Here is a 21,500-nt window from a genome sequence, read left to right on the forward strand (position 1 = left end):
CCATGATTTTAAAATTTCGCTTTTATTTTTCTGTGAGTTGAGAACTATAAGAGATAATGATAAAAGTTCCACATTCGCAATTTTATATCCACCTGTTTATATACAAAACAGAGAGATCGCGAAATATGAACATTTTTTGTGAAAAAGACACCAATTTATATGAGAACTGCCATTCCTTTTTCTTTGGTCAACAAAGCATCAGTATTAGCTAATTATGATATTTGCTCTAAACTAACAAGTTAAGAAATATATGGAACCCCAAACAGAAAAAATAGCCTACGGGATCATATCAATGACTTGTGTGTAAATCATGGTTTTGAGATGATTTCGGTATAGGAAAATTTCACATGCAAATGAGATAATGGATCACGATTCTCGGATGATCTGTTAAACTAAAAACATTGCAAGAAAACCATGGCCCTGGTATGATCCGTTGTAACAAACAACTCATATCAAAACCATGATCCTGGTATGATCTGTTGTGACTAACAACTCGTATCAAAACCATGGTCCTGGTATGATCTGTTGTAACTAACATCAAAACCATGGTCCTGGTATGATCTGTTGTAACAAACAACTCATATCAAAACCATGATCCTGGTATGATCTGTTGTGACTAACAACTCGTATCAAAACCATGGTCCTGGTATGATCTGTTGTAACTAACAACTCGTATCAAAACCATGATCCTTATATGACCTGTTAAAGGACAATAATTATTATACAATGATTTCTTACAGAAAAAAATGAACACTTGATTTATAATTTGTAACAGATTATTATATTCTTTTAATATTGTCAATTACCAAATATGAAAAATAGTATACATTACAAGTCACATGAACTGTATCGTTAAACCAATATAATCTGAATTGGAACACAGGATCTAAGCCCTCCATAATTTAGATGATAATTATACTGTTATTTCAAACTCCTCTAGCAATTATTACATGAATTGTTCAAATTAAAATATTACATATGCATTTCAAAACCTAACTGCAGATCTGTAGCTCCCGGTCTGAACTAATGATACATTTACATCCATGCATTAGTTGTTTGCTTCAATTAATAAATCACTTGATAGTGTATTGTAAATTAGTCCTTATAAAATATAATTTACCTCAAGTGAATAAGAATATATTCCCCCCAAAATACTTCCATAAATTCCCTTTATAAATATGCCAAGATAGAGCTAGATGCCCAACAATAACAAATTTTCCTGACAAGTACATCATAATTAGGCTCCAAGATGGAACATTCAAAATTTGCGACTCAACTTCCTGTTATGCAGAAATCTTAATTCTTAGTGGTCATTTTATCTGACATTAACAAATCATTTCAAACGCATCCTCTGTTGCCTTCTAAGATAATAGCACATACCAGAATCACAAGAAAATCATAACAGATTCAAAACCAAGAAACAAACCACAATAGGATCATACTTCCTTATTTTGTCACCTATGATTTGGGTATGATTCATTAAATGGATCATGTCTAAATCATACAGCAAAACCATAAATTTGTGAGTTTGATATGATTTTTTAAGTGATTTTGATATGATTTCTTAGGTAAACTTTTTGTTTGGAACAATATAGACTTGATATTTTGCCTTTGATTTTTTGCTAAATCACAAACCAATGACTTAAAAGAATGTTTGTCGACTTGAAGATTTATTTTACGAGAGTACTTGATGTACCCTCATAACATACTTTGAAAATAATTTCAAAGAGCAATAACTTGGCCCAAAATTTTACCTACTTCGAAAAAAATGTCAAAGTGGGTTGATTGGTCCCAAATTCAAAGTGCATAATTTTTTCAATGTGTGATGCCTTGGTACCAAGTGCCAATTTGGTTTTAATCTCCTGTAGTTCTGGAGAAGATGATGAAAATGTGAAAAGTTGACGACAACAGACAATCAAAACAGTTTGATTAGAAAAGCTCACTTCAACCTTCAGCTTAGGTGAGCTAACAACATCAGGTGCCTGTGGTTCACTCGTGCACTGAATGAGTGGATGTGATAATATAATATTTTGTTATACAGCTTTAATTAATTTTGAGTAAGAATACACCATTATGCAAGGAGCACAAGTTTTAAATGTTAGAAGGCTAAATTGCACAAAATGTAAAATAGCACCATTTAAATGTAGGTTTTAAAATCATCAAAATATGAAGAATACACCATTATGCAAGGAGCACAAGTTTTAAATGTTAGAAGGCTAAATTGCACAAAATGTAAAATAGCACCATTTAAATGTAGGTTTTAAAATCATCAAAATATGTCGTAGCTATGTTTTTCTGCCACGACAAATTAATTGATAGGTAGTGGTATGATTTAAATTTTTTTCTGAAGATAATATAGATAATTGATTGAAATTTACTTTTACATTATATTAAGCCATTATTTTGAGAATTTGAGAAAATATTTCATAAAATCAATTTCAAGGGTGTCTCATACCACCTAAAACACTGGTATTTTGAAATATATACAGTGTATTACATAATATGAATATTAATATTTAAAACACTAAGACGCATGTTTCTTCCTCGATAAATTGCAACTAATAAAATCATGACGTTTATAGATACATGAAATTAAATGACGTTTATAGATACATAAAATTAATCATCAATAAATAGAAAATTAAAATGAATATAACTATAACGATTACTGTACAACAACTTGCATACAAGACATAAAAATCATACATATTGTTACAATATATCACTAGATTTTTTTGTCATAATATTTCAATATTTAGTTTTCAATAGAAATAAGACTGATAATATGATTGTTGTGAGCTGAATTAGGAAAGATTCAGTACAATGAACCATGCATTCCTTCACATCGTCCGTTAACACTGATTGTCGGGTGTATTAGCTATCTGTTGGTCTACTTTGGAGTGACATGTTTAAGTCCTAAAGCCTCTGTAGCAATCTCCTGGATTTTATATTTCTGAACCTTGCCTGTCACAGTCAGTGGAAATTCTGTCACAATAGATATATATTTGGGAACCTTATATCTGGCTAGCTGTAAGTACAAATACACAAACATGTTAGTTTGTAGAAATTCTCCTCCTAAGAACAACAACCAATGTATATGTTATATCGATCAACTGAGCAACAATGTCCAACTTTAACCCAAGGAGCTTATTTATACAACGACATGTGAGTGTGTCTATACCCCCAACACTGAATTACAAATCAACATAATTAAAGTGTTTTGTTAAAAAAAAGTAGAGATAGAGCTTCTACATCCATATTGTTATATATTTTGCAACATGATGGTCACAATTTAACAGCCCAGTAGCCACATCACTCACCTGAGTAACAATAGCCATAATTCTAACCTAATCAGCAGTTTATGGTATCAAATACAAAATGTTATATAATTTAGTACATTAGGCTTTCAAGAAGAGATTTTCAAATATTTCCCAACACATTATCAAATTTGTCCCCATTTTGTTGCTTTAGTTTTTGTTGAGAAGATTTACCGGTAAAAGAATTTTTTTGTGTGAATTCAACCCTTCATTGTGACCAGCCTATCCAAGATATCATGATTTAAACAAACTTCAATCTACACTACCTCATGATGCTTTAACACATATTCAGCTATTTGATTAAATTATTTAGAGAAGACATTTTCAAAAAAATCGGATCCCATAGAGCTAGCTGCACAGCAATGACATGATTTATCTGTACAATATTTTATAATCAATAATGAAATACCCCCCCCCCCCCCCAACACAAACACCACCACTTTCATACCTTTTCTTTACAGTAGGACTTGATTTCATCTTCAGAAATTGACTGGTTCTCCTTAACTTGTATCCAGGCACATATCTCTTCCCCGAGTCTTTCATCTGGTACCCCAACCACCTGATAGAGAAATAACAGTCTATCCATTCATCACTATTAACAGCACCAGTATTTATCTGAAACAATTCTTGAAATTTGAAAAAATGCAGTAGAAAGTAGTACTTAAAGAGACAAGAATAAACTATACCTGTACATCTTTGACCTTTGGATGCTTGTAAATCAGCTGTTCTATTTCAGTTGGATAAACATTTTCCCCACCTCTGATGATCATATCTTTAATCCTACCAACAATTTTACAGAAACCATCTTCATCCATCTGTGCAATATCTCTAAAAAAAAATAAGGCAATAAACACTGCACAGAGAATACTTCACTGTTATCAGTAGCTATGGTTTGTTACAATGCTGACTCATTCCTGACATGAGATAAAATCAGTGTTCACTGTTCAAAATCAAAAGTCCAAAGGAAAAAATACAAAACATGAGCTGAGCAAACATGGACCTCTAAAAATATTTGAGGTAGGATCAGGTGCCATGGTGGAATGAGCATCCTTTGCTGACTGGTCACACCCGCCCTCTCAGTCGTAATCGGGAAAAACGTAAAAATCTGTGGACAACTAGATGATTAATTAAGGGAGCCATCTATCTTTGAGTCTGTATGTTCAAGGAAGATTTAAGCAATAAAATATTTTCTTTGCATTGAAGACACAGTACAGAATTATTCAAATTGTTTGCATAATCTTATTGTATGAATGATCTGTGAATAAGTCATCAGGCATACCCTGTATGAACCATCTGTTAATATGTCTTATAAATACCATGTAAGAACCACCTATTTACAGGTCAAATACTCTGTATTGATCGACAAGACTAAGTCTAAAGACCCCTTGACCTACCCTGTATGGTACCATCTATCTAAGCTGATTGCTTCTTTTGTTTTGGTTGGTTCATCCCAGTAATAAAGCATTGTGTTGTATCCCCGAGTACACAGCTCACCAGGAGTACCTATAGGACAGATCTCCCCATTCTCTGCTATCACTTTACACTGACAACAAATCACACAACAAAACATGTCATTCTCTCTCAAAACTTTTCTCAAAAAAAAATATTCTAATCTAATTAAGTTGTAGTAATGCTGAATACATTGGAACAGAAGTTTTGTAAACAATAAATATTTTGAGGCTCTCAGAATGAATAACAGTATTATCTATATCAATAAAAAGCAAAATGCTCACCTCAACATGACTGTGAGGTTTACCAACAGTGGCAACCCGTTTTTCTGCAGGATCTGTTGGGAAGCTCTGATGTGTAACTGGACTTGTCTCTGTCAACCCATAACATACCTAAACCAAATAGAGGACATATTTCTCTCAAATGAAGCGTTAATGTAATGTAAGAGCTAAATCTTGGTTTCAAAAACCCCTAATTATTTTTTTAAATCATTCAAATGAGAAAACATATTCTCAATGCTTTGGATTTCAGCATGTCTACTTTAAAACACTAAGATCCTCTATTATGATTTGTATTGCAATACATGTATGAATTCAAATAACATAAATTTGCCAATATAAAAAATTGATTTTTCATTTCAAACTGCCATGATACTCTAGTAAACATGGCTCTAGTAATTGCTTGATAAGTAGAGGGTGAGGCCCTAGAGCGTTTTGCATAACCTTCCTGACACTTCAAACTCTATTTGTGGCTTTTAAGAGTCAACTTTGATTCACTAAAGCTGCTATCTTTAGTTTTTAATTATGCAAGCCTTTAAACAGCATTGTAAAATACAGTGTATTTCATAAATTATTTCCTAAAAAATTATTTTGATTCAGTTCTTGAAATTGAATACAATAAACAAATAACCCATAGAATTAATCTAAAGTTTTGGAAAAAAATTAGCAATAATTAATAAATCTTAGAACAGCATATCATTGTTTGTGCATTTAGATACCTTTAAATGATTTCTTTTGAAAAATTAGCATTTGTATTCAGTCTGTTGAATTTAACTTGAACATACCGTGACTCGGTCCATGTTCATCCGACTGATGACCTGCTTCAGTGTTTCGATGGGACAAGGTGACCCGGCCATGACCCCAGTGTACAGAGAGGAAAGGTCAAAGGAGTCAAAATCATGGTGATTGAGCATGTCAATAAACATCGTGGGAACTCCATACATTGAGGTACATCTGTGTGTCAAAACCAACTTTAAAATTCAGTCTTAACTTCAGCTATCAACTCAATTATCAATTCTGTATAATATCAATTGTACAATGTATCGTTGTGTACCATTGAGGTGGTATGGGAGACCTCCATGTTGTGACATACTTCCTATCAAAATAAACAGTAAAATCAAGTAAAATTTTATCTTTCCCAAAATTGTTACTCTACAGCGGTGTAATAGGTTAAAGAGTGATAACTACAAATCTGTAAGTCATGGAGTTCAAATCTCGCTGGGCCTTTTTTTAATTTTTTCTTTTCAAAATCTTTAAGTCTCATTTTTGGAGGTCTAATATTGTAAAATTCAAAACTCTTAACAAATGAAATTATTTTGATAATTATTATAATGTACTTTCATCCACATTAATATTGACAAGTGTCCCATACCACCTTAATGTTTGTCTTTAATTAAGCAATGGTTTCTGAAAAAAATGAAAAACAATGTCATCCAAAAAGAAAAGAAACCATGCAAAACTGACCTTTCTTGTGCTGCAGCTTTTAGGGTTTTTCCGGCATCAAAGGTAGAAGATGGATACACACAGGTTGCGCCAGCTGTCACAGTACAAAGACTGCCTAATACCATCCCAAAACAGTGGTACAGGGGAACAGGGATACAGATAGTGGTCTCCTGAAACACAACACCAAACAACAAATATATCAGACAAGGGTACAGACACTGGTCTTCTGAAACACAGCATCAACAAACAAATACATCAGACAGGGTAACCAATACTGGTCTCCAGAAACACAGCACCAATCAACAAATATATCAGACAGGGTTACCAATACTGGTCTCCAGAAACACAGCACCAATCAACAAATATATCAGACAGGGTTACCAATACTGGTCTCCAGAAACACAGCACCAATCAACAAATATATCAGACAGGGATACCAATACTGGTCTTCAGAAACACAGCATCAACAAACAAATACATCAGACATGGATACCAATACTGGTTTCAAGAGAAACAGCACCAATCAACAAATATATCAGACAAGGATACAAATAGTGGTCTCCAGAAACACAACACCAACCAACAAATATATCAGACAGGGATACAAATAGTAGTCTTCTGAAACACAGCATCAAACAACAAATACATCAGACAGGGATACAGAAAAACACAGCACCAACCAACAAATACATCAGAAAGGGATACCAATACTGGTCTACAGAAACACAGCACCAACTAACAAATATATAAGACAGGGATACAGACAGTCTTCTGAAACACAGCACCAACCAACAAATACATCAGACAGGGGTACAGAAAAACACAGCACCAATCAACAAATACATCAGACAGGGATACCAATACTGGTCTCCAGAAACACAGCACCAACCAACAAATACATCAGACAGGGTTACCAATACTGGTTTCCAGAAACACAGCACCAATCAACAAATATATCAGACAGGGATACCAATACTGGTCTTCAGAAACACAGCACCACACAACAAATACATCAGACAGGGGTACAGAAAAACACAGCACCAACCAACAAATACATCAGACAGGGATACCAATACTGGTCTCCAGAAACACAGCAACAATCAACAAATACATCAGACAGGGATACCAATACTGGTCTCCAGAAACACAGCACCAACCAACAAATACATCAGACAGGGATACCAATACTGGTCTCCAGAAACACAGCACCAACCAACAAATACATCAGACAGGAATACCAATACTGGTCTCCAGAAACACAGCACCAACCAACAAATATATCAGACAGGGATACCAATTCTGGTCTCCAGAAACACAGCACCAATCAACAAATATATCAGACAGGGATACAGAAAAACACAGCACCAATCAACAAATATATCAGACAGGGATACAGACACTGGTCCTGGTCTTTTGAAACTGTTACAATTTTAAAACACACTATCATTTTACAAATATTCAATACAGGGACATAGACACTGGGGTAAAACAGAACACTTATCGATAAATATCTTTCAAATACTGAGGTCAAACATGGCAGCTATCACCAAATATCTATCAATTACTGGGGTAAAATAGATTTTTTATCAATAAATATATCAATTACTGACTCAGGGGTTTAATATAGATCATATCAAGAAATATCTATCAGATACGAAGGTAAAAATAGCACCTATCAAAAAATATAACAAATACTTAGGTAAAAATAAATAACACTGCAGCATGTATATGTAGATGTGTATGTAGATACATACGTTGGTATGGTAATTCAGACGCTGTGCTACAAAATAACTGTTGTTGACAATGTTGTGATGAGAGAGAGTGACTCCTTTAGGGTTTCCTGTTGTTCCCTGTCAATAAAAATAAATTAAAGTCTTCATGCATTACCTTTATTTGAATGTACTGTATATATATATATAATATCAATGATATAAGTGGAATGTGTACATGTACCAATATATTCAGTCTCTTGATATTGTTGTAAATAACTTTTAATAAGTGACATTATCAACGACGAATGTGCCCAATTGTTTGGTATCGATATGTGGTTACTTAAGGTGCCTGGGTAGCCAACAAATAATCATCATATCTGCCTTAAATTTTCAAAAATGATTTTAAAACTATAAACGTTTTATTTTGTAAGAAAAATATTTCCATATATAATACCTTTTAAATTTTAGTACTTTCCTATATTTTTATATAGAGCTCTTCACCTATAGGAGATCAATATAAAAGTCTAAAAATGGCCATGACTATTGAGTCCTCCTAATCATGTAAAATGGATATTGATTGGTTATTTGAGATACAGGCAAACTTACTGATGTGAACTGGATGTTAATTGGTTCATCAAACTGAAGCCTATTCTGAAGATTTTGAATTTCTGTTCGATCTTTTGTAGTTCCTGCCTTCATGATGTCATTAAAATTTATTGTTCCCCTGTAAGTTTTACAAGTAATATTTATCATTTTTTATATTTAAGAACAAATAGCACAACGTATGAAAAGAATCCAGAAGTTAATTTTACCACAAATTGTACTGTAAGTATTTATTATATGGAGAAGGCTTATATACTATTAAGCAATGCATTCTGTCTAATCCAGCTATGCTTACTGATATACTCAAATCAAATTAAGAACATAATTCTGTTTGTGTGGTCTGTAATAACAATGCAAAATGTAATAGACCACCAACATTACATTTATGCTTATTAATCATATCTTGTGTTGGGATCATTGCGAAATATATAAATGTGAAATGTACGTAATAAAGATTAATTCCAACTATTAAACTTTGCAATATTTGAACACACATTGAAATCACTGTTGAATGTTACAATGCCAAATGTAATAAAGTCAAATGCAAACATGAAACTTTCATAACTTCAATGTTAAAAAGAATGCAAAATGTAGTTAACCTAATTGTAACTAGACAACATTGAGATGGTTGGCATCTCAAAGAGACCTGCTTAAATAATGGACAATAGGATGAAAAGAATTTTGCTTTGACCTTGAACTATAACTTAGAAATTTTCCACCTTGCATAAAACTTTTAATTCAATTTCAATTATCCCATACAGGCATTTCTGTTCAACCTGAGCAAGATAAAGCAAATGGGAAATAATCTATGGTCTTAAACAGATTATAAAGAGATCTTGGTTCAAATTATAGTCACTGCACACCATTAACCCAAAAGCTCTATTAATGTGAAGTAGGAGCAAAATAGGGCCAAGTGGAGACTAATTTATTTACTGTGGAATCATTAGAACATGTGGTGGCTAAGTTTTCGTGGTATTTGTGGGTAGCTCTCAATCTAATTAAAATTAGACTTGTAATTCTGCTCCGTATAGAGGGAGCGGAATTACAACTCTAATTTTAATTAGATTGGGGTAGCTCTCCCCCACAAATTGACATCCTCGACGAAAACAATTTTTAAAAGGTTAGTTTTCTTATTGAAACTGAAAACCAACGCATTCATGAATTAACATCCCCACGAATAGGTGAAAATTGGTCCCCACAAATTTAAATGATTCCACAGTATATGCTCTGTAAAAAAGAATTTAGTGTGATCCAATATGACCTTAACACTTGACCTTCAAACATCATTCAAGGTCACCCTTTGATTATAGGCACTCTGTGAGTGAAGTTTTAGCCAGACTGGATCAAGGGGAGAGAAGAAATGCTCCGGACATGGATTTTTCATATAATTCTGCTTTGACCCTCAGCTTTCACCTAGAAACATGGTTCAATGACAATGCACACCCTTTAACCAAGGCACTCTGGGGGTGAAATATGAGCCAGATTGGGCCAAGGGGAGAGAAGATGCTCCGGACATGAGACAGACAGATGGTAGGATGGATTGATGAAAGGATAGATGGAAGGATGTCAGATGGATGGACAGACAGACTAACCACTATAGGGTGCTCAAAATAAACATTTGAAGTAGTATTCCTTGTCTTATGCTAGGAATGAATTTTTGATAAATTGGTGTCTGGTTGAGGGGAAATCAATTAATATCATCTTCTTAGCATTACATTTACTAGATATAACAGACCTCAAGTATTATGTCTAATTAATGATTTCACTATTTTAACTCCCAGTGTAACAACTATTGCCCAAAAGTGAATACTGAATAATTTTGACTGTTTATTGGAAGATTTTAATAAGGTGTTCTAATAACTTTACTATAAGACAATTTTGCATTACCTAATTATCATCCAATAAATGTAAAGTTTGATTGATTTATCAATGTTTTAAAGATGTATGAGATGTAATGTTTTTATCTTGAGATTAATAAGGATTATTTAATACACTTGATTGGTTATCTGGATTTTCTTCAGGTTCTTTAGTTCACAGTCTCGATATGATTTATTTCACATCAAGGAGACTATAACTTACATATGTGATTTATTTCCCATCATGATTATGTGTTTCAGTTCAGGAAGGCTGAAATAGAAAAAAAGAATGACATCAATTAATTGATAAGAAACAATCTTGAGATGTTTAATTCACTCCTGTTTTGAAGAATTGTATGAAATCCACTCTACTTTTCAACAAATAAACGCACAAATAAAAAATAAACATTTGAAAAAAAAAATTAATAATAACACATTAAATAACTCATGAAACAAATAGAATTGATATATAACAATAGAAGAAAAACCTTATAAAATAAATAGATACATGTGATTGTACTGATATGCAGAAGAAAAAGACTTCACATGTTTGACAGAGCAATAAAACATTCATTCCTAAAGTAACTAGCATCACAAAATTATTTTGATTTTTCAACAACAACAAATTTAATCCTTAAATAAAGCAAAGCTAGAATTTAGACAACTTCAATAAAGCCTCACAAATCAGACACAGGCAGAATGCATTAAGACCTCTTCACATATTTTAACAGTTTTTAATTTATATCTTAACTGGAAGTTATTTTAATCACACATCACATACCATACTAGCATACCTGCCCCTGTGGGGAAGAGCTTTCAAGTTTGTTCAAATAAAGGGTTTGGTCCTCTTCAAAGGGGAGATAATCAAGAAAATTAATAGTGAATTTATGGTTGAATGTTTTAAAAGACGTCTTCTCCAGAAGACTTGGCCAATTTCAACCAATTAAGTACCTAATACCATAGTTGTTTAGACCCCTTTACATAACCTTATCTTAACAAAGTTGTTTAGACCCTTTTATATCACTCTTTACATGTATAATAATTATGATTTATTTTTATGGCTGCATATTTAGACAGTGTTGCTTGGCTAGCTGATTACTGATCCACTGGAATTATAATCCACAAATCCACGAATCAAGATCCTTTACATTCGCGTACTGACGCGTAGTAAGTGTTTAGAAGTAGTGAAACATATGAAAGCAAATAGAATGACATTATCTGATAAAAAAGAAGAACAGAATTTTTAGTATTTAGCAACAACTAAGTATTGAGCAGGATCTTATGGTTTCAGCAGCTCAGCTTATATGCAGTATATTTTATACATTTTAATTCACACCAAATGGCAATGGTTTATTAAATATTTACATCTACCAAGTATTATTCCCTCTATTTCTTACAGAAACTTACAGTTAATTCATAGTTCTATAGAAACAGTCAGACTGAAATCTACACGCCCGGTTTATCGATTGGTCCAAATTTACAGTGGCTAAAGCTGACAAGAAACTGACAGGACTGAATTCGAAATTGACATGCCCTGTTTATCAATTGGTTGAAACCTACTGTGACCTCAGGAAAATCACAAACTGCACGAAAAAATCATGATGATGTCTGACTCAAAGTCTTACTGGAATTTGGCTGTTTCTTTTAGCTAACCTTCTTACGTACATTAACAGTAATTTAGTGAATTTTACTTTCATAATCAAATTATCAATTAGCTAAATGAAAGACATTAGTATAAACAATAAAATCATTTCTTTGATGATTCATGCGAGTTATGAACGTAGCGATCATTGCAGAAAAAATTTACATAACCCGATATATGTAACACAACCTTGCTGTGTTCTGAACAGTAGCTCTTAGTTTGTATAAAGGAAGATAATTCACATGATATAAGAAAAAAATCTAGTCTTGCTTGTTAAATTGGATTTTATTTTCCTCTAAGTAAATCGTTTTTATTGTGGATTTGTACATCTAAATATATCACTCAAATTTAGGGATTCTATTTGATTAATTAATTCAGACCGGGCTTTGGGATTATTCAAGTTTTTATAAATGATCATAGTATCTAAGTTTTTATCCATAACTATATTGAAGTCACCACCCATAATAATGAAGTGGTTATTTGATACTGTTTCAATTTTTTTTAAATTATGCAACATGTGTAATTTCTGCTGTGCTTGCCCCAATGGTCACAAGGAAAAAATATTACTCAGGGTCTAAAGCATGCTAAATTATGAAAAAAAATTACAATGATAAGAAAATGTCATTAAAATACAAACATTGTCATGCACATTGATAATGGAATCCAGAATGAATACTTATAATAGAGTAAAATGCAAACTTTAATGCAGATTTAGAAAATATATAAATCTATCATAAAAGTTAAAGTTGTGTAGTTTTGACATTATTACCATGGAATTCCTTTCAGGTCTGTACAGCATGAAAAATTTAACATCAATATAAAATGGATAGAATAACAAGAAGGAATAAACATTTTTATTGCTTACAAATGGTCAACTTCCTGTTTGTGCCAAATTGTAGTAATAATCAATGAATCATTAAACATTTGTAAGTTGTATTAGAACAAGAGGCCAATTGGCCTTAACAGTCACCTGAGTAGCATATATTAACCTATACACAAACTTGTCGAGGAGTCTCATATGTGCATTTAATTAATTAGGTTTCATTCTGGAGTAGAAAAATTATAAATTTGTAATGACGACCACCTCCCTGCCTGGAATCTTTCAAAAAGAACTTTGAAACCTATAATTTTGGCGAAACACTTAAAGATCTGGTCTATAAAATCATGAATTCAGTTTTCCTTTCAGGTGTGTGGGAGTAAAGAAGATAATTTTTTTAACATTATATGCAGTAACACCTATATATCCATTTTGGCCCTGCCCTAGAGTCAAAACCCATACTCCAGAGGACAGGAAATTAAAATTTCAGTAGAGGACTTCCTGGTAAACATAATTATAAGTCAGTTTTTAATACAGATGTGTGAGAATAGAGAATAAAATTTTTAAACATTATATGCATTAACACTATATTGCCATATTGCCCCCTCCCCCCCCCCCCCATGTCATGAACCCCTGACCCAGGGGCCATGAATTTCACAATTTAGGTAGACGAGTTAGTGGACATAATAACCATGTTTTCAGTTTTTTGCCAACATGTGTGGGAGTAGAGAAGAAGATTTTTTAAAATTTAAAACATTTTTACGATACGGCCATATTGGCCCCACCCTAGAGCCTGAACCCTTAACAAATGGGTCATGAATTTCACAATTTTGGTAGAGTGCTTCATGGACATTATATTAATCAGGCATTTAGTTTTTAACAAATATATATGGGAGAAGAGAAGAAGATTTTCTAAGATTTAATACATTTTAACTATATGGCTATATTGGCCCCGCCCTAGAGCCTGAACCCCTGACCCAGGGGTCATGAATTTCACAATTTTGGTAGAGGGCCTCATGGACATCATAACCAGGCATTTAGTTTTTAACAAATATATCTGGGAGTAGAGAAGATCTTCTAAGATTTAATACATTTTTATTATATGGCCATATTGGCCCCACCCTAGAGCCTGAACCCCTGACCCAGGGGTCATGAATTTCACAATTTTGGTAGAGGGCCGCATGGACATTATAATCATGCATTTAGTTTTTAACAAATATATCTGGGAGAAGAGAAGATTATCTAAGATTTAATACATTTTTATTATATTGTCATATTGGCCCCAACCTAGAGCCTGATCCCCTGACCCAGGGGTCATGAATTTCACAATTTTGGTAGAGTGCTTCATGGTCATCATAATCATGCATTTAGTTTTTAACAAATAAATATTGTAGTAGAAAAGAAGATTTTCTAAGATTTAATACATTTTTACTATATGGCCTTTTGGCCCCACCCTAGAGCCTGAACCCCTGACCCAGGGGTCATGAATTTCACAATTTTGGTAGAGGGCCTCATGGACATCATAACCAGGCATTTAGTTTTTAACAAATATATCTGGGAGAAGAGAAGATCTTCTAAGATTTAATAAATTTTTATTATATGGCCAAATTGGCCCCACCCTAGAGCCTGAACCCCTGACCCAGGGGTCATGAATTTCACAATTTTGGTAGAGGGCCTCATGGACATCATAATCATGCATTTAGTTTTTAACAAATATATCTGGGAGTAGAGAAGATTTTCTAAGATTAAATACATTTTTATCATATTGTCATATTGGCCCCAACCTAGAGCCTGATCCCCTGACCCAGGGGTCATGAATTTCACAATTTGCTTCATGGTCATCATAATCATGCATTTAGTTTTTAACAAATATATATGGTAGTAGAAAAGAAGATTTTCTAAGATTTAATACATTTTTACTATATGGCCTATTGGCCCCACCCTAGAGCCAGAACCCCTGACCCAGGGGCCATGAATTTCATAATTTTGGTAGAGGGTGTCATGGACATCATAACTATGCAACCAGTTTTTTCCTCACATGTGTGGGAGTAGCAAAGAAGATTTTTGAAAATTTGGCTTTTTTTTTTGCATATTTGGCCCCACATGTGGCGCCCTGGGGGTGAATTTTATAATTTAGATTCCTCTTACCATAGAGATGCCTCACACCAAAATGGTAACAATCAGCCTTGTAGTTTTTAAGAAGAAGTTAAAAATGTAAATTGTTAACGCACGACGCACGATGCACCACGACGAACAAAAACGGATAGCAATAGGTCACCTGAGTTTACCGTATTTGCTGACTTAATTTTACAAGGTTGTTAACTTGCAGGTGACTTTAGATGTGTGCTGAATTAATTTTACAAGGTTGTTAACTTTTATGTGATTTTGATTTGTGCTGACTTAATTTGACGAGGTTGTTAACTTACAGGTGACTTTGGATGTGTGCTGATTTGGTGTTAGCTAATTCTGGCACTAAGTGGAACAGCATTTCATAGTAGTTTTGACCTTTGAACTCTTCAGCTGCTATTAAGACCTTACAGCCTACCTATATACAAACAAAAAATTTATTCAATTTAGTAAAAATCCATGCATATTAAAAATAAAAAAGAAATGAATCACAGGGATATGAACTTGGTTGGTCATGAGATCAAATCCTGTTAAGCCTGAAGGGCTTTTCAAAGAAATCAATTGCAGGCCATTCTCTTGGTGAGCTTTTACCATTGTAAATCAATATATCACCATATCCCTTTTTAGCTTCTATCATTATGGCTATGGGATGAATAAACAATGATTTCTCGTTAAGGTAGAATAACCCACCTGGAAAAAGTCAATCAAATTAACATTAAATTATTTGATTATGAAAGATTTAATCATAAATAAACTGTACATACGTCAAATAAGCAAAAATTTCCAGTTTGGGGATAAAAAAATGAATATCTAAAAAAATCAATTCAGTAAGTAACAACAAAATCCCCTTCGGAATTCAAACTCGGGATGTACCAATCACAAGTCCGACAGTTTATCCACTCAGCTATGGAGTGAGTGACATGTTATTGTCGATAAAATCGTTTTTCTAAAACAAAATGTCGTTTCGATCAGAGGTCAGCCATTTTGTGATGATGCATTATTGTTATTCCACCTTAATAGCTGATTTGAGACTCCTTGATTTATAAAATAATGCAAAAGAAAATAATTCATACATAAAGATATATATATATATATATATATATATATATATATATATATATATATATATATATATATATATATATATATAAATATTCTGTCTAATTTTGAACCCACATTTCATAGTTTAAACAACATCAAGTAACATGTTATCTTACCATAACTTTGTCTCACTTTATTCAGTGTTAAGTTCAGAGCTTCTAATAAAATCCTAACTTTTTTTTACTTTATTCAGTGTAATGCCTTGAATGTATAATCCCAAAACTGTCTTACTTTTTCCAGTGTCTATGTATACTGCTAACAATGTCTTACTTTATTCAGTGTGAACTCCACTTCTTCTGGTCTGTACTGTGGATTAATGTTAACCTGTGTTGGAAAAAAGATCAAATATGTAGCGCATATATGACAAGATAGTAGCAGTTTAAGGCATCAAAGTCAGAGTGCGATTTCTCTCTCTCTCTCTCTCTCTCTCTCTCTCTATTTAAATTTGTGGGGGCAAATTTTCATAGAATGTGGTTTCTTTTTTTTTGCTTCTTCATGGGAATGTAATTTCTTGTTGTCAGTTTCAGGAAGAAAATTAACTCTTTCTCTGTTTTTGATGAGGTGTTAATTAGTGGGGGGGTTACCCAAGAATACCACTATAATTGAGCCACAACGAATTCTGATGACTCATCAGTATTGCAATTACCACTTACAAGGCTTACATTCAGACTAAATATACAAGCTAAATACATATTAATCACCAGCTATGAGGGTAAGAACTAAATAGAATGGGTCCTATCCTGGCTGTAGTATACTGTCTGATGACCACTCTCTGTTGTGTTTGTCTAAGCCTATGCACGTTTATCTAGACCTACCTGGTGTTTATCTAAGCCTAGCTATGGTATACATCTAGACTTACATGTGGTGTTTATCTAGGCCTGCCCATGGTGTTTATCTAGACCTAGCTATGGTATAAATTGAGACCCACCTGTGGTGTTTATCTAGGCCTGCCCATGGTATCAAAACCTACATTATGGTGTTCAGAAAGGTCTACCTTTCTACCTTATCTATGCCTACCTACAGTGTTTACCTAGACATATCTATGGTGTTTGTCTAGGTCTAAGCCTACATATTGTGTTTGTCTAGTACTATATATTGTGTTAGTCTATTCCTACATATTGAGTTTGTCTAGTCTTACATATTGTGTTTGTCTAGTCCTACATATTGTGTTTGTCTAGTCCTACATATTGTGTTTGTCTAGTCCTACATATTGGTTTGTCTAGTCCCATATATTGCATTTGTCTAGTCCTACATATTGCATTTGTCTAGTCCTACATATTGCATTTGTCTAGTCCTACATATTGTGTTTGTCTAGTCCTACATATTGTGTTTGTCTAGTCCTACATATTGTGTTTGTCTAGTCCTACATATTGGTTTGTCTAGTCCCATATATTGCATTTGTCTAGTCCTACATATTGCATTTGTCTAGTCCTACATATTGCATTTGTCTAGTCCTACATATTGTGTTTGTCTAGTCCTACATATTATGTTTGTCTAGTCCTACATATTGTGGTTGTCTAGTCTTATATAATGTATTCGTCTAGTCCTACATACTGTGTTTGTCTATATAATAGTGTTGGGTCCGTACCTGAATAATTCCAGCCCTGGCAGTAGTTTACTGTGCAATGGCCCACTTTCTAGTGTTGGGTCCCTACCTGAATGATTCCAGCCCTGGCTGTAGCATACTGTGCGATGACCCATTCTATAGTGTTGGGTCTCTACCTAATGATTCCAGCCCTGGCTGTAGCATACTGTGCGATGACCCACTCTATAGTGTTGGGTCTCTACCTAATGATTCCAGCCCTGGCTGTAGCATACTGTGCAATGACCCACTCTATAGTGTTGGGTCTCTACCTAATGATTCCAGCCCTGGCTGTAGCATACTGTGCAATGACCCACTCTATAGTGTTGGGTCCCTACCTGAATGATTCTAGCCCTGGCTGTAGCATACTGTGCGATGACCCACTCTATAGTGTTGGGTCTCTACCTGAATGATCCCAGCTCTGGCTGTAGCATACTGTGCGATGACCCATTCTATAGTGTTGGGTCCCCAAACTCCCACTCTGTCTCCTTTTTTTACTCCCAGTGATAATAATCCGGCAGCCAACTGATCAGCCTAAGAATCAATGCAGATCTTACTTGTTTTATGTATATATACATAAATTAGACACAAAGACCTAATAAATCATGCATGTTTATGATGCCCATAGAACATGTATGCTATGTTATATAATTTTAAAACCAACATAATAATGAATTATGTAGAACAAAATCATTAAGATGATATTCAAGTGCTAATCAACAAGAAATAAAAACTTTTACAAGAATTCCTATTGGTAATTCTACAAAATGTGATTTAAAAAAAAAAGAATAAATCATGATCAATTTCATGATAAAGCAATATGAGCTGCAGTTTCATGTTGAATTTTTTGTTTACTAAAATGTTCTTTTCGACTAAAATGATAACAATATCAAGGTTTTAAAATTTCTGTCAGCCATATTTTTGTGGAAAAGGCCGTTAAGAAGCCTTCTTTGGAGCAATATTAAATTATTGTCGTCCTATACAAAAATTGATTATATATTCCTTAGTAGAGAAATATTTCCTTTGACAAAAATTAATGATTTTTTCAAATCTTATTTATCATAAAAGTTTAGGTTATATGCAGACTTATCATACTAGCAGGTTTTGGCAGCAAAATAAAATTCTAAATCATACTGCTCTAAATTTAATTTTCTAAATATGATACTGATAAAATGTGGATAAAACCACTGCTTATTTAGCAGGACTGCTATGTATTGATACAGTGGAGAACATAAACTAGACTGACGTCCTCACCTTATCCAGGAGTTCTGAGAAGGACAGGCGGTCCCCTGAGGCTGTGAACACTACTGCAGTTTTGTCCGGTTGAGTTTCTGCTTGTTGCTGTAGAAGATGACCGATGGTGGTCCCCAGGAGGGGGGTTTCCCCGGGACCCTGTGCATAGCTCCATTGTAGCTTACCGGAAAGGGAGGCACTGCTGTATCTAAATCAAAAGATAAGTCAGCCACGCTCTGTATTCAGTTTCATATCGGATATTTTACATGTTTTATATTTAATAGTTTGGCAGAGAGAAAACCATATTGAATTAGGTCCAGGGATTATTAAATTGCATGGAGACAGATACTGTATAGAAGTGATAAACAGGAAGCAACTGTTTTCCTTGTCTCAGCAACCAAATAATCAAAAGCAAAGGACTATGTGCAGTATTATGCATTTTTAGCCCCCAAAATTTAAGTATTTTAAAGAGCTTAAAGTGGCAGATACTGTGGTTTCATTAATATTCAAGGGTATCAATTTTCGTGGATAAAGTGAAAATCACAGTTTCAAGGAAACGTAAATTCGTGGCCAATGACCCATTCAATACAAAACGTTAATAGAAATTGCATTTCAATGAATATTTAATTTCATGGATCAACTCAACAACGAAATCCACGAAAATTGGTATTCAACGAATATTGATGATACCACAGTAGTAGAAATCATATTGAAAATAAGTGTGTAAAAGGTTATCACCACAGAGACATCATAATGTAGAAATGACGTCATGTAATTGTCTAATTTTGATACATTGATGCTTTTTAGCAAAAAATGGGTGTTTTTCGATAGTTTTCTGACTGGGAAACATCGAGCGCAGGCTTGCTCAAGTACCAATTTTTAGTGTAATGTGTATAATTATAGAAAAAAGCATATGTTAAAAACGTACTTGAGCAGACCTGCGCTCTATACTTTCGAATGCAAAATATAAAGAAAAAATGACAATTTTTGCATTTTTTTGCAAAATTTCTAGAACAGATGACGTCATAAATAAACAGTGAATGAGTAAAGATGACTAAAATCAAGATTAAAGTGATAGGCATCCTCTGTACAATGATTTATGGAGATTTGATTTTTATATGACACTATTTTAAAAATTGGTTAAAAGTATTCTCATGAACACAATTATATGAAATTCAATAACCACTTTTTAAAAATATAAACAGATGTCACAATGGTTATAATAAATATTATTTTTGCAACATAAAGTTTAAATAAAATATTTGTTTCAAATGCTGATCTATGATTTAACATTAAAACTCTCACATTCCATTCCTTCATTCATTAAATCTAATTTTAATTATGAAGTATTTAAATTGCATAAAATCAAGATTAGTAAAATAACCAAAATATAGAATAAATAAAATAACAGAGATAACGTTATGCATAGATTTATTAACAAATAATCAGTCAAGCCAGAGACATATTAGAAAGAACAATTTTACCGTGACCAGGTAAAACCGGGTCCGTAGGACATCTGTCATTTTAACGATAGAATATTCTATCTAGAGACATATATATAACATGTTATTTATGTCTCTGGTCAAGCTGACATGCTAAGAAGTTCTATATCACAGTTGGCATCATGCAATTAATTAAATCAAATAATGAATTTTATGCTAAAAGTTACAGTGTGTAAAAAAACATGTGTACTCAATAACAGAAACCAGAAAAACCAGTCAAGCTTAACCTTTCAGTCGCCACCCCCCCCCCCCTTCCTCTTTTTATTGTAACCACGTGACCACTCGTATTAATAAATGAATCAAAGTGTGAATGTTTAAACATATAAATAATGGAAATTGAAAAAGTCGTAATAATTATATGCAATTATGTGATAGGTCATGCAACGTTCTGAAATTACAAAATTCAATTTTTTTTTAATCATCATTAAAATTAAAAAGCTTAATAGAAATTCCTTGCAGTCAAAATTCAATCAATTATATACCAGAAGGGAAATAATATGAACGCTTTAAATTAGTTTTACGTTGTTGGGCCTCATATATCATATTAAAGAAGTTAATATTGTCGTTATCTGGTCATTGCGATTTAAAATCACCTGATGTCAAAAACTAGGTTCTCCAGTGTTTTTACCTTCTAAATCCATTGACAATGGCTCTGTCATCTCCTATAGCGCTCTTATGTGGTTTACAGCTGGTTATAGATTTGCACTTACGAAGTAAACGAAAGCTTTTCATGATTCAAACTTGTCAATCAGCAAACAGATAAGGACTATGGAGTATGGACTCTATTTTTTCTGTCAGGGTAGACCTAGAGTACTCTCCCTTTGTTAGCTCTTCAGTG

The 21,500-nt window shown here is 33.4% G+C and overlaps 1 protein-coding gene across 1 annotated transcript; it reads right to left on the reverse strand.

Annotated features, from left to right (window-relative positions):
• Window positions 1-758: 758 nt before the first annotated feature.
• On the reverse strand, window positions 759-21,500 carry LOC105324347 (medium-chain acyl-CoA ligase ACSF2, mitochondrial). Its single transcript, XM_066074369.1, has 15 exons — window positions 21,291-21,500; window positions 19,182-19,368; window positions 18,333-18,461; window positions 16,616-16,669; window positions 15,544-15,662; window positions 10,882-10,929; window positions 8,806-8,923; window positions 8,242-8,337; window positions 6,509-6,657; window positions 5,830-5,998; window positions 5,051-5,158; window positions 4,712-4,860; window positions 4,004-4,145; window positions 3,766-3,876; window positions 759-3,028 (listed from the first exon to the last, which is right to left on the reverse strand). Exons 1-15 carry the CDS (start codon window positions 21,392-21,394, stop codon window positions 2,891-2,893), a joined length of 1,821 nt encoding a protein of 606 aa, XP_065930441.1. The 5' UTR covers window positions 21,395-21,500; the 3' UTR covers window positions 759-2,890.

This window comes from Magallana gigas, chromosome 2 (genome assembly GCF_963853765.1).
Source record: "Magallana gigas chromosome 2, xbMagGiga1.1, whole genome shotgun sequence".
Lineage (NCBI taxonomy): Eukaryota > Metazoa > Mollusca > Bivalvia > Ostreida > Ostreidae > Magallana > Magallana gigas.

Bases quoted from the DNA above. Each gene is read 5' to 3' on its own strand.
- LOC105324347 (XM_066074369.1), bottom strand. From the start codon at position 21,394: ATGAAAAGCTTTCGTTTACTTCGTAAGTGCAAATCTATAACCAGCTGT. The intron at 16,670-18,332 runs GTAGAGACCCAA...TTTCCAACACAG, and splicing joins CCAGAGCTGGGATCATTCAG to GTTAACATTAATCCACAGTA. The intron at 5,999-6,508 runs GTCAGTTTTGCA...TTTGACACACAG, and splicing joins AAAGCTGCAGCACAAGAAAG to ATGTACCTCAATGTATGGAG.